Source organism: Hermetia illucens, chromosome 2 (assembly GCF_905115235.1).
Source record: "Hermetia illucens chromosome 2, iHerIll2.2.curated.20191125, whole genome shotgun sequence".
Classification (NCBI taxonomy): Eukaryota; Metazoa; Arthropoda; class Insecta; order Diptera; family Stratiomyidae; genus Hermetia; species Hermetia illucens.
Genome location: NC_051850.1, coordinates 9,213,187 through 9,227,715, shown reverse-complemented (window position 1 = coordinate 9,227,715; position 14,529 = coordinate 9,213,187). Strand labels below are relative to the sequence as shown.

General features: G+C 46.7%; 1 protein-coding gene across 1 annotated transcript in view; it reads right to left on the bottom strand.

Annotated features, from left to right (window-relative positions):
- Positions 1-5,491: 5,491 nt before the first annotated feature.
- The window catches only part of LOC119647591, a 67,048-nt gene continuing 58,010 nt past the window's right edge, over positions 5,492-14,529 (bottom strand). The window contains exons 15-17 of the mRNA XM_038048605.1: positions 12,724-14,445; positions 6,309-6,512; positions 5,492-5,878 (exon numbers count right to left, since the gene is read on the bottom strand). Of these exons, the coding sequence (XP_037904533.1) occupies positions 5,663-5,878; positions 6,309-6,512; positions 12,724-14,445 (2,142 nt within the window). The 3' untranslated portion in view covers positions 5,492-5,662. The remainder of the gene's footprint in view (positions 5,879-6,308; positions 6,513-12,723; positions 14,446-14,529) is intronic.

The following is a 14,529-nucleotide window of genomic DNA, read 5'->3' as shown; positions in this document are numbered from 1 at the left end:
GGATTGTTGCGCCAACGATTATTATTATCCCCGAGTTATCACAATCTCGGCAGATGCCGGATTTTGCCTAATACCAGCAGTAAGTGCCAAGCATTTAGGCTCGGACGATCCTACCTACTTAAAAACTTAAGGGGGCGCTGGTGGCAGTGGCCAGTGGTAGGTGAATTGGAGAATCTGTCGAGTACTCTCCGCAACGTCGAGCACGTATGCAGAATGCTGTACTTCTGCATGGTTTGAACCAGGCTGTGCGAAAGCCCCAGGACATCAAGGGAAGCCGTGAGGGATTTACGTACAATGCCTGTAGCTGACAATATTATGGAAACTACAACCGCCCGCTCGAGACGTCAAATTTCTTTGATTTCCCGAGCCAATGGCTCATAGTTCACCTTCTTCTCCACGTATTTCCGTTCAATGTTGCTATTGTGGGGGATAGCAACATCAATAATATATGCGGAGCGATCCGTCTTGTCAACTAACAGTATGTCAGGCTTGTTATGTGCAGTATGGCGATCAGTCAGAACTTGCCGGTCCCAATACATGCCGCAAGCAGAACTATCAAGAACTGCTTGCGGCTCATATCGGTAAACCGGACATGTTCCCGTGATCAGCCCATGCTTGTAGCAAGGTTTTGATGGATAACCTTACATTCAGCATTCTGCCTGGTGATGTATTGCACCGGTGTTATAACAATGCAGCCAGAAATGAGATGGTCCAACATCTCTAACGCCGAACCACACATTCTGCACTGGTCGTTCTCCACCCGTTCTTTCATAATGTGCTTTTTATAAGCTCGGGTGGCGACCACGCCGTCCTGAATGGCACACATGAACCCCTCCGTCTCAGCAAAGAGCTCTCCAGCACACAGCCATCTATTCGACAAATGGCTGCCAAAGACAATTCACGTGTTTACCGTGCATTGCCTTCGACTTCCATTCATCGATCCGCTCTTGGTCCGACTTCACCTCACTGAGAGGATTGAAAAATCGTTCCTTCAAGTTAAGTGGAGTCAGTCCAGAGTGTGCCTTACAGACAGCCGCATGCAAGGGACTCGCCTGTTCTTTGCTGTAAAAATAAGCGCGCAGCGAGTCAACTTGGCAATGATGTTGTGCCGCCATGTCAACCACGCCCCTACCTACGATGTCACGTGGTAGGTTCATCCGCTCCATGGGAGACTTGGATGATGCATTCGGAATTTGGACATAGTTGTCCGTATCCGCCGCTGGACGTTTTCCGGATCCGCCTTCGTCCACGGCAATATTCCGAATGCATAAGCCAGTGAAGGGATGGCGAATACATTCAACGCGCTTATTTTATTCTTCCCCGAGAGATGCGATTTCAGCACCAGTTTTAACGTCGCAGGAATTCGAACAGCAGAGCATCCTCCAGATCACCAACTCGATCATGGGTTCCCTGCAGAATTCCTAGGTACTTGTAGAAGTCTGTGTCGGTCATAGCTTCGATGTGGAGGTCACCAATGCTATGTCCGGCATGCGGCTCGTGACGACCTTTGCGGATGGCTTGGATTCTAAACCTGTGTAATCCAAACTCCATCCGAATACCGTGACTGAACATGTCTATTATTCGCAACAGACTTCTAAGATAGTCGTCAGTGCAGGCATACAGCTTGATGTCATCTAAGTACATCAAGTGTGTCAGTTCGCACTTAGCACGTGGGCCATACTTTATTGCAAAACCATGCCCTCTAGCATCATTCAGTAGCTATGAAAGGGGGTTCAGTGCCATATAAAACCAAAGGGGACTCAATGAGTCCCCCTGGAAGATGCCCCTCCGTATACGGATAGGCTCTGAGGTATTAGCATACTCAGATGTACGCACCGGTAAGGTGGTAGGTCACCCTTCTATGACTGTCACCAAAAACTTTATTAGTTTCGCATCAATGCAGAACGCCATCAAAAGCCTTGGCATAATCGATATAGAACTAAAGAGGTTTCTTTGGCCTCCAGTTGCTTGTCCTACAACTACCGAGTCGATAATGAGTTGCTCTTTGCAATCTCTTGACCCAAATCGGCAGCCCTTCTGTTCCTCGGACAGAATGTTTTTGATCTCGAGGTACGGATTAACCCTTCCACTAATAATGGGCGCTCCGAATTTGTAGAGAGTTGGTAAGCAAGTAATCGGTTTTGTATCCGCGGCGTCCTGCACCGTGTCCTTTGGGACAAGGTAGGCAATTCCCGCAGTGAGGAAGGGTGAAAATTCCTCCGGTCGACTCATATCTCACCTCATTTATACTGTTTACCAACCAACTGTGTATACTGGTAAATTTCTTATAACAGAAATTCTGCACCCGATACAGACCAGGGTGCCTCCAGGTTTTCGAGCTGTTTATGGCTTGTCGAACTTCTTCTTCGGTAATATCCGCAAAATTTATGTCAGGCGTATTGGTATGGCGGATGCCTTCGACGGTGATCCACTCAGTATGCCGGGCGGATAACCTCCAAAGTCCATCTCAATATTCTTTCGCTTCCGTCAGCGGAAACTGTACTGTTTGGATGCTCTGTTGGGATTCGTTGAGTGAATCGAAAAAACTCCACTGGTTCCTCCCGTAAGTTGCATTCTGGACAGGTCTGGAATGATTTTCGCCATACCGTCGGAACCGACTGCATATGACAGAAAGTTTCTGCTTTAGTGTGTCCAGAATATCAAGTACGGGTGTTTCACTGGGGCTGGTAAAGTTTCGGTAAACCCTTTGCATTTTATTCTTCACCCGTCTGCTGGCATTGCCAGATCTGAGTTGAGTCAGCCTAGTAATGTTCTGCCTTGGTGAGTCCCACCGACGTTCCAGGCGAATTTTCCATGGTAGATCTCTTCGGTCGCTCAAACCAATAGCGCGAAAGCGAATCTTCTGACCGTGAAATCTGACCGCCGCAACTGCACCACAATGCACAAGTGATTGGAGTTGCAGCAGCGACATATCAGCACACAGCCAAGATGGAATCTCATCATTGATTTTAGGTAGAATTCTCGTAATTGCTGGAGATACATAAAGCCTAGGAATACCTGGTTTATCCAAAGGAACCATTTCCGAGAATTCTAGATACCCTCTTTGGAATTCGTCCCAAACCTTAACGGAGACCTCAGTTGGACAGTGGAAAAGAGTGCTTCAGCGAGTACTGAAACTGTTGCCTGCAGTGCGGCGTGGTGGTCAACAGTTTCCGCGATGACCTCAAGACGAACAGGTTCCCTGATGGTGGCCGAGATTGTGTCGCGGCGAGTAAAAAAACGGTACTGGTCTGCAACTCGCTGCACAGTCACGTGCGTGAATTGCGGGAAACGCTTAATGGATCTCTAGTGCAACAAGGGGCGGTAAGATGTTGTACCCGGCCCTGCCGTTATTTGGTAGTAGGAACGGATGATAGAGAGGTTCATTTCATCAGTCCACTTCATCCGCTGCCACGGATTGTAACGAACCAGCTACAGCAGGCGGAGCAAATGAAATCGTTGCCATCTACGGCGAGATTTTACTCCCGTGCAGCACGTGACGCACCATCATATGTCACTTGGATAATGGCTATTATTTTCTTTGGAATGCCCCTCCTGCGTACAGCATTCTAGATAAAGTCTCTGTTCATGGTACCGCAAAGCTTCCTGGAAATCGATTTTCGAACAGCGGTCGATAGAGTCTTCAACCCCTTCCGTTCATCGATCCGTTTTCACGATTCCGCAATTAGCCAGATCCTTCGGGACGGTCCACGTAGCACCCGAGAAAATAGCACTTTTTATGGCAAGCTGTTTCGAGGGCAGAGGTGAGGCAGCGCCTGACGATTTGCCTCTGCCCGAGTAAGAACCCGTAAAGCCGTCTTCGCCTAATACTTTTCAAGTTTGGGTGCTAAGCCCTAAACGAGAGTTCCGTGGGCCAAAAAAGAGGGAGTAAGTTGCTCTCCATTTGATCCGGTCCAACATCAAGTGGATGCGGACTTACGGCCCCACAATCCTTAAAAAATAGCAGCTGTCTCCAAATAGGAATGCCCCTGGTCTTGACCCCTCCAGGGTCAATGCCTCTATATACTATCTGGAGAATACAATTAAAGTAATCCTTGCTTGTCATAAAAAGCGACTGAAAGACATTTAAATTTGTGAGCTAGTAACCTGCAAATTTTGAAACTCTATTGCTACCGTAACATTAGTGATGCTTCGGTTAGGGACTGACCTCATGGCTTTGATTGGTCTATAAAATTCACAGGTTTCTTTGAGAATGGTGCCCAGTGTGATCTGAATAGTTGGTTTCTCCACCTTGAGTGATAATTCCGGCGATATAATTTGGATGATTATGGGCTTAAGTGATGCGAGATGATTGGATCCTGGAGAGTACTTCTCTGGAAGGTCTAGTGGTAGGAGACGAGGAGCTGATGTCGAAGTGTTGTTGACAGTTTCCGCAAGGCGCGGTTTGTTAACCTTGCTGCCGATTTCTGATAAGAGCTTGACTTTAAGATTTCGGTCCAGGTTAAGGAGCATCACAATTGTGCAGAATGTGGAGTGTGGAGAAGGATGCTTTCTGTGAACAGTTATACGCAGAACAGGAGAGGCTTTCGAAAGATGAGACATTGTCATCGTGATGGGTTGGGCAAGGTGTTGATGATACCTTGTTCGAGAATGTGATGGGGAGGTATAGCCTTGGATACGGAAAAAATGGCGAAGATTTGTGGACTTCGGCAACTTTCACCTTCTCGTCATCGACGGTACAGCTTTCGAGCACCGGGGCTGCCACAAGTTTGTTTGAGTTTCCACTGAACGGTTGTGAACATCTAGTCAAGTAGGCCTATCGCAATGACCTGGCTGAGTGATTTGTGGCTGCCAGTGGGGGTAGGCTTTATGAATAGGAGGTTCGTTGCAATTACCTCCAACTAGTTGAAATCATCCTGGAGTGCGGTACGGTTTCCGTTGTGGGTTCTCCATTGCGAGTTATGCCATGCAGTGGAACACACTATCCCAGGAGAGCGGGAGAGTGGGCCGAAACGATCTCCAAATTTCTCGGAAAATCGTGGAGGGAATTGAAACACATGATTAGGTATCAATAATGATAGCGTGTGGGTGTGGTTGGCGCGTTATGCCCCACATGGGCAACCCATATAACATTAGCCTTGCCTCAGGGAATTATTGGATGGCTTCCGATTTGTTTTAATTTGATGATGATCAGTACTGGCCTACTTTATAATGAAAACTAAGTAATGTGCTCGTTCGGTAGTGGAGCCGGCTCGTCAAGATCGAATCTGTCATTTTTTCTCTGTTACAGGTATGATGGGCGTCGAGTGCCTCTCAAACCGTCATTTATCGTGTCAAACCATCGCTGGTTTGGACGGCATTTTGGTTGTTTCCCTTCTGAGTGAAATAGGTTAAACTTTGTAGGACGAAAAAAACTTACCATTGAGTGGAAATTGAACTCATAACCAAGGACCAATGGGCTACCAGTACAGTCCTTAGCTGACCTTGCCGCGCTATGTGTTTCTAACTTAGAAAGAAAAGAGTTTCATGATTGACAAAATATTTTCATATATTTGCTTTTAGCCCCATTTTTAAAAACTAAAGCCACACCCAAAAGAATTCAGATAACAACCGGCCGAATAACAACAACAATAATAATTTTATCATGCTTTTTCGTAGAAGATGAAGAGATGAATCGTCCTTTCTCGTAGCCTATTACTGATTACCAATGCCTTTTCAATACTGGAAGGGGCTCATGTGTGTTTGTTGATGCGCAATGAACGTTCGTTGCCCAATCACAGACTCCCATCATTGGATTGTAGAGTAAGCCTTCCCCGCAGAATGTTTGTATGGCATTACCGTGGGCACAAAGGTAGAAGGACTTGCAACCATTATCATAGTTTGCATAACGTACACCGGAAATGGCTCCTTCGCATGACTGGAAGAGAAAAGGGTTTGAGACTTATATTGTACATTGGAGAGCTTAAGGGGGTCATAGTGATGACTTCTAGAAAGTTTTCGGTTAGTTTGCCAAAATGTGTGATAATCTTTCCTCCAGGATATTTGGGAAGTTATAATGATTGAGGTGCAATGCTGACCATATCTTAGTTTTAGTTTGCCAAAAGTGCCTCAAGGTCCGTTTTTCTCCGCGGAACTACTGTAATCTTTAAACATTTTATAGCTGAGTGAATGTCCTTTTTAGGAGCAAAAAGATTTCAGGTACTTCTAAAGATGAGAGTTGCAGATGATCCTGATGAAAGATGGACTACGAGACCACTTAAACATTGAACACTGATATGGTCAGCATTACATTACAGACTTCCCCACTCTCCTTCGGAATGAAGGTATCACAACCCAAAAAAACTTACTGGATCACGAACTTCGTTGATATGCATTGTGTGGGTGCATTCGACAAAATCTGGAACGTCGCAAATATTCAAAACAGCGTTGAAAATAAAGCCAATTGGACAGGAGTGAATAATCGGTTCTCCATGTACACATTCGTAGAAGGTCCTGCAACCGTCATTTACGTTAGGATAGAACACGTATTCGTTGACTCCTGAGACGCATTTCTGAAAAAAAAGGACTCATGAAGTTGGTATTATTTAAGTGACAAGTTGGTATGCAAGTTAATTAAGGGTCTCTCTTTCAACACGCCTGCATTTTGACAGTTTAATACGGTCACGCCTCATTTGATATTGTTATGCTACTTCACAATGTCTACGCTTTGCTGAAGATATTCCATTTTCCAACACTACGTTGAAATCTTTTATTCCGTTTATTTTAGTTAATGAGTGAGTTCAGACCAAAGGCAATGAATGCCGCCTCGCAGTAATGGAGAAGAAAATGTTGCGTTGAATCATTTATTGGCGTGACATCCGTGATCGATATAGAGTTGCCTTGGAGAAGTTACGTGGAAAACGTCCCGGTGGTGTGCTTATGAATACTGATGCTGATGGAGAACGGCTAAAAGTTCGGCTTGATGTTGGTTTCAGAGCCTCTTGACTCTATACGGGCTAAGCCATGATCGAGAAAAATGGCTTATTGGATTTAGACGAGCCGCCTCGCCACCCAATAGGACAAAATCTAAAGATGTTACAGAATGTGCCTGTTCAGTTAGTCAACATCCTTTTTCTGCTGCGGCTGTTTTTGGCGAAAATGCCTGACCTTTGATGGAGGGATCGTTTAAAAGGCGCTCCAGAATATAAGGATAATGAGCTATTAGTATTCAGGATCCTAACTTGCGGATTTGGGTCCTTTTCATAGATTCAATTGTCTCAAGCGCTAAGACAGTAAGATCCAGGTTCCCAACGATCACTCGCTGAAAATGTCTGTAAGGAGGTATCCTGCTCAAAAGCGATCATTGAGGTGAGTTGTAGGATCGTCTTGGAATACGGCAATACACTCACTGGGATGACAAAGAAGTTTGAGTTGTATAAGAGCAAGGCCGAGGGGCTGATGACTGTCAAAAGTGGTCATTCGGCCTAGAGCACAATGATGCTACTTGCCTACAGGTCATCCCTGTTATCGATGGCTTACCTGTGGTTCCAAAGCCGGCCGAACCGTGATCGGTTATGATTAGAAGTCGAAACAAGGAGGCTTCGCTGAAAGAGGTTTGCGCTAGTGATAATGCGCGAAGTGGCTTCCGGACTGTGAGTTAGGGCTCATATCACCCGTTGAAGTCACGGAAGTGGGGTGACCTTAAGAGAGTACTCCAAGGAGGAAAGAAAAATGATTTTGGAGAACCAGAACCGCCTTCTTGACGGCATGTCGTTTGAGAAGTTTAATGCGGAGGTAAAAATCGTAAGTCGCCCGATCCGGTCTGGCCCTGAAGCGGCCAACAATGTAGTTCTCGAGGGAAGTCCAGCTGTAGTCGATAGACTGACATCTGCTGAGTTGGTATATGTTAAATGGTTTTTTATTGGGAAAGGCCCCATCACAAGCTTCATGTGTCTGGGGATCAACCATTGGGTCACTGATTGCGAGGTAAGAGCTCAGGAATTTGATCGTGTTGATGTCCATATGACTTCACCTTGTAGCAATGAAGTGCCCTGCAGGAATTGTGCTGTCCGGGAAGTTCTGGTCGGGCATATATTTCGGTCAATGTTCCGATGTCACTAGGGTGGCCAGAGTTAATATCTGCCACTGAGTTGCATGTAGCTCACATTGTTGCAGTTAAATTGCTCTAAAGCGGTAGCGGTAATGCATGATCTCGGCCAGCACATGCGTGAGCACAGCGTTAGCGTTGTCATGTTCCCCAAACCTTGACCAGTCAATAGTGCGCCAGGTGTTTACTTGCAGACATGTGGGATATACCGGTACCATGCCGCTTATATTGCTGCAGTTAAGTTCGGCCAAAGTGACTGCTAAGATGCACGGTTTCGGCCAGCACATGCGTGAGCGCAGCATTAATGTCGCTATGTTGCATGAACTCTGCCCAATCAATGGCTGCGCCAGGGGTTTGCCTGCTAACATGTTCATTGCTAGGGGGTTGGCCAAGGCGGCTGTATTCATTATTGATACGCGTCTAGATTACGTCTGTGTTGAGAGTCTCACTAATGAACAGGGCTTGTTTGCCTCAATCCCGGGACCTTTGGACGGTGGTTTTGCGCGAGCATTTATTGTCTACCTAGAGGCCACCTGGAGCAGAATATCGGTACTTGGATGTGGTGACTCTACATCTTTGCGGAACATGCGGTCTCCCTATGTGGTACAGCAAGATTGCCTAGCCCACATCTAGCTACCGTGCTATATGAGAACTCCAAGGGCGTCAGTGATATCGAAGTTACGCGTATGAATGTTACAGGAAAGGCCTGTCCAAGGTCTGTCCAGTCATGAACATGGTTGGATAGGACCAATGTTAGTGACTGATTCCTATTTAGGTCATGCTGATCAATAGAAATGTGAATGTGAGCGTTGATCTCCCACTTGCGTCGATTCGTTGGAAGACGCGTGGTTATAACTAGCCGGAATATGTTGCTCAGATAGAAGAGTTAGTCGCCCCCTTCCTTTCTCTGAGCTTGTACTTTTTCCAGTGGATTAAAAGGTTGGTTGTGTTGCTGAGGAAGTTCGTACGGAGCACTCTGAAGCATGTCATGTGGTGGACGAATGCTCTTCGCAGTAAGTGGAACAAAGTCCGTCGCCTGAGAAAGAGATTTCCGCAGTGCACGTCGACAATATGAGGTTAATCCCCTTAATGATGTTGACCAATTTAGGCTCGCTTACAGGCGATGGCTAACGTTTTATATGGAGCTGGTGAGCCAGTCCAAGGAAAAAGACTGGAGGCATTTTATCAGTGCACATATCGATGACCTCTGGGGAAGGGTTTGTCAGATATTACAAAAGAAACGACACTGTTAGCAATAAGATGAACAGGGAGCCTATGTTGACATTGAGCGATAGTTGCTGGGTGAACTGCTTCGAGATCTGAGCCTTCGTTGTCTTCTATTAATCGTGTTGAAGGGGGGGAAATTGAGGAGGGCATGGTGAGCCTGGCCAGGTCTTGGAAGTTACCTGGCTGAGGTCTGATGACTGGCGAGATGTGCAAAGCCATTTGACCCATCCGATTTCATGTCTCATGTCTGTAAAAGTGTGGTCTATGGGAGGGCTTTTTTCTTGCTTTCTAGACGACTGTCAGGGTTGTTGTGCCTTTAAAGTCGCCAGAGATGGATAATAGTAATCCTCGGTCGTACAGAGCCACATTTATTCTCCCGGCTCCCAGCAAAGTCATGGAGAGGACCATGGTCTTGGAACTAGTGGCGAAAATATTTCATCTGGTGTGGGACGGCAGTATGATTTCTGAATTGTTAGGTTCACTGACGCCAGTTTAATGCTTGTGAAGAACTTTGTTGTCCGCTGTGTAAATAAGTACGTCATGGGGATCCTTGGGGCTGACTACCTAAGTTGTCATCTGTATTGTCGAAACTTCATCAGTGTGGCTCCCAGGATCTAACTATGCGGAAAAGCTACTTCCATGGTAGGGAAGTATTCTTCGAAGGTGTCATTGATCGTGTGTGCATTAATGTGAGGCGCGGCTGCCCACAGGGATTTATCGCAGGACTATTTATATGGAACCTGATGATGCATGAATTGTTGGGTGATCTTAATTCGGCGGTTAAATGCGCTACTTACGTGGTTGAGTTCCTCATTCTTGTCGAGGAGAACAGCCGACTTGAGCTAGAGCATAGGGGTTCTGAGTACCACCTTTAATGCTTGGTCTCCTAAAGGACGCGTCTTCTATCCAACTGTCCTCTGTCCCCTGTTCTTTGTCTTCTGTCCTCTGTCCTTTGTCCTTTGACCTCTGCCCTCTGTCCTCTGTTCTCTGTTCTCTATTCTCTGTTCTCTGTTCTCTGTTCTCTGTTCTCTGTTCACTGTCCTCTGTCCTCTGTCCTCTGTCCTCTGTCCTCTGTCCTCTGTCCTCTGTCCTCTGTTCCCTGTTCTCTGTCCTCAGTCCTCTGTCCTCAGTCCTCTGTCCTCTGTCCTCTGTCCTATGTCTTATGTCCTCTGTCCTTTCTCCTCTGTCCTCTGTCCTCTGTCCTCTGTCCTCTGTCCTCTGTCCTCTGTCCTCTGTCCTCTGTCCTCTGTCCTCTGTCCTCTGTCCTCTATCCTCTGTCCTCTGTCCACTGTCCTCTGTCCTCTATCCCTGGCCCTCAGGTCTCTGTTCTCTGTCCTCTAAACGTAAAAAGCCGTCGCGATGTTGTGAAAGTGGCATAATCGTCACAATTGCGGAACGAATGTGCTTAGGCCTGGATCTGATCGAGCTCAGGACGCGCTTGACTAAATTGGTGTGTTTGCTGAGACGTGTGGTGAATGTGTGAATGGGGTCTAGGCTGGCGGGCTGCTCGATCCACATATGTCTGATTCTTTCTTGCATGTTCTATGTACTTTGATGTATGATTTCACGATGACCGGGCAAGGCAGCAAACTGTTCTACGCTTGTCAGCGAGTGGCACTGTTAGCGTGTTTTCCTTTACGCCGTACTGTCTCAACTGAGGCCACACAGACATTGTTGGGTATTCACCCTCTTAATCTAGAGGCAGCCCGGCGTGTCTTAGTCTACAGGATCTGCTGCAAACTGACATAGTCAGTAGTAGTTAGGTGGAGAGGTAAGGATCGCTGGCGATCAAAAGGTTATTGGATCACATTGTAACATCTAATTGGCAGCTTAGATGGAATGATCCTGGGAAATGTCGGGTCACTTATGAGTACGTTAAAGATGTATCTGCCAGAGGAAGGTTTATTGTGGATTTTGGGCCCGCTGCGCCACATCTGCCCGTCCCCAGATGAAATTTAGGGGTTTCAGCGACTGAACTCGGAACTACGTTCCCCATCATTTGGAAAAGCGAACGCGACGTTGATTTGGGGCGCAAACGGGCTTCAGCCTGGATAAGGAGACAGCCTTTTTATGTCCCCCGATCTTGAGCTGGAAGAAATGCTTTCCTCGCTGGAGAACACGGTACGGGCCTTCGTATGGAGGCTGCAGCAGGGTAAGGACAGTATCCGTCCTGACCAGAACGTGTTTGCACGTTTCGAGCTCCTTGGGCGCGCAGACAGTTGCGGTCGAGTGTTGGGTGGGAGGTGTGGCTTTAATGTGGCAAAGGTTGTCCCTCAGCAGGCGCAGCAATCCGGAATCTGTGAGACCCGATCTCTTGTCGAAGACCGGATCATTTGGGAGCCTTGGGTTCTCCCCGTATACCAGCTTCGCGGGGCTGGCAGCTAACTCCTCTTGGCGGGTTATTCGTAGACCGAGTAGGACGAGAGGCAAGACCTGAGTCCAGGACGGATCATCGCGAGCCATAATGAAGGTTTTCAGCGTCCAGTGCCAACGCTCTAGCATCCCATTGGATTGCGGGTGGTAAGCTTCGTGGAACCTTGTCTCCAGTCAGGGTTGCGTTCTGGGTGGGGCGGATTCAAAGGGCGGGTTCCATGTTCTCTATGTCTGTTCAGCGTACTATGACATCCGGAATCTAGACTACTTCGATTTACGGCAGTGTTTTGCAAGCAGGGATACGCTTTGCTGCGTAAATACATAAGCGCGTGCTGCCTTCTGGCGACGGAGGGAGTTCCTCGACGCTGCATCATCTACAGTATGATGGGCGAATGGTCACAGTGGCCTTGGTGGACAGCTACAATTTTTGTGGTTTTTTTTTTAAGTAAGGTCTTGTGATGTTTTCTGTGTTGTATTATACGTGTTGAGTGGTTGATAGGTTTTGCTGGGGTTCTCGGAATCGGGTTGATTGTAGTCGTGTTGTTGGGGTGCATATGCTCCCAGAGAATTCTGGGGGTATGTGTTCTCGGTGCGGTTATTTGCGGTTGGCCTCCTTGTGGAAGTTTCATGGTGGTTGTTGTAGGGCCCATATCGCGGGTTGAGCTCCTTATGGACTCAAGCGAGGAGTTACGCTATAGTTGCAGCAGAGGCGTTAGATAGGTCCTAAATTTACTGATGGCAGTGCAAAGACAGTCCTCAGGATAAACCAGTACCGCTGTGGTAGTTACGATTGGGCTCTGATTGAGGGCTAAATAAATCCATGTCCGAGGAGGATCGAACCCACACGGCAGGTACTCATACTAAACCCCCCGAAATCTTCATGTATAACCCTTACACCCCCCTAATGACACTTAGGAACAAATGTGGTTACTCTGCTCTGAGGGCAGAGGTGAGTTGTTTTTGTAGGCTATTACCTAATTAGCAAGGGAGAATTCTACTTCTTTAAAAAAACGAACTAAATTTTTTGCAGTTTTAAAAGTCAGGTGACATTTGTTGGACCCGACCCTAATACTTACCGGAATACTGGTCAATGCAGTTGGCTTTTTATTTATTTCCTTCACATGTTCTGGTCTCTTGTGGACATCATCCTTGATGGGTCCCTTTACTGGTTTCTTTGGAGTTTCCTTAACAGGCTTGTTCGGAGCTTCTTCAACAGGCTTCTTCGGAATTTCTGCAAAAATCTCCTTCAGAGTCTCTTCAAGAGGCTTCTTTGGAGTCTCTTCAAGAGGCTTCTTCGGAGTCTCTTCAACAGGCTCCTTCGAAGTGTCTTTAACAAGCTCCTTTACAGTTTCTCTTTCTTCTTGATCGTCCTTCGAAACTGGACTCTCCTTTTCGCTATTACCAGATGCTTGCTGGCTTCCACTAACATCTACATCTTCCTTCGGCTGACTCAGTTCTATTTGCTCGATTTTAATTCCTGTACATTTACCATCAACGTCCAAAATACAAGATCCTGTTCTCATATTGAAATATTCATTGATATTACAGTCGTGAACCAAAGCTTGTCCATTTACACACAAGAAGTACTTTCTACAGTCATCTGGGTGCTCGATGTGAATACCATGCTTCCCTTGGCATATACCTTCATCAGATTCGGTTTTGGAACAGCTATCGGCGCCATTTTGGTTCGGCCGACAGTAGCCATGGATACTGTCAAAGAATTCGCCACTGCTGCATTGTTCTGGGACCGGAATTCCGTCGATGCATACGAAGAATTTGTTGCAGCTTGCTGAGTTAGGCAGGTGGGCACCATCAAAGTATCCATTGCAGATATTGCTTGCTTCTTTGTCGTCATTGGTTTCGCTAGGTTTATCGTTTGATGGAATATCGGCGTTTGCGCATTGTCCTTTATTTGGAGTGCAATGCCGTTTTTGACTGTCGAAATACTCTCCATCAAAGCAACGATCATGGTGGGCGCGTCCATAGATGCAAAGATAGAAGCTCGTGCAGTCCTTTTGATCTGGAACGATTATGCCATGTTTTCCAGTGCAAATTGATGAATTATCGGTGGGTGCCAGATAGATTGGAAGCTCGGTGGGTTCAACTGGGGTCTCAAGAGGGGCACATGATCCATCACTAGGGCGGCAGATCTGTTTGCTTTGATCGAAAAAGTGAGAAGATGGACATTGTTTCGGGATTGCGAAGCCATTGGAGCATACAAAGTATGCAGTGCAATCATCTTCATCTGGGAGAAAGTCGCCATGTTCTCGTCCCAAGCAAGTGACGTCAATTATCATTAGTTCGTCTTCATCATCGTCTTCCTCGCTTTCCTCGCTGTCTTCCATTTCCATGAACATTTGATTAAATAGGTACGTACTGCAGACATTATGCTCGTCATTTCTGCAGGTATGGGATCGGGTGTCGAAAAATTCTCCAGGGTGACAGTATTGACCGATCTTCCAGCCATTGACGCAGGCAAAGAAGTGACGACAATCATAAGGATCTGGCTGGAAGACACCATGCTTTCCGAAACACTCGAGCTTTCCTCTCTTCGCGGGAGCTGCCTTTCTAAGGTGGCTGGGTGTATTGCTGATGACATTTTTGACATGTTGGTTTTCTTCATGGTTACCATCACATTGATTCTGGTCGTTTGTCATGCAAGTTCGTTCGGCCGCATTGAAGTATTGTCCTTTCGGGCAAGCATGCTCAACGGGAACGGAATCGAGGCAAACATAGAACTTCTGACAATCTCCCTTAACTGGTATGTAGGTCCCTTGTTTCTTTTCGGCGCACAGGTCCTGGAAGAGAAATAGAATTGGAAAGTTGGTTTGGTCTGACGCTGATATTGGTGATCCATGGGAGAGATACTCCACTTAACTCAC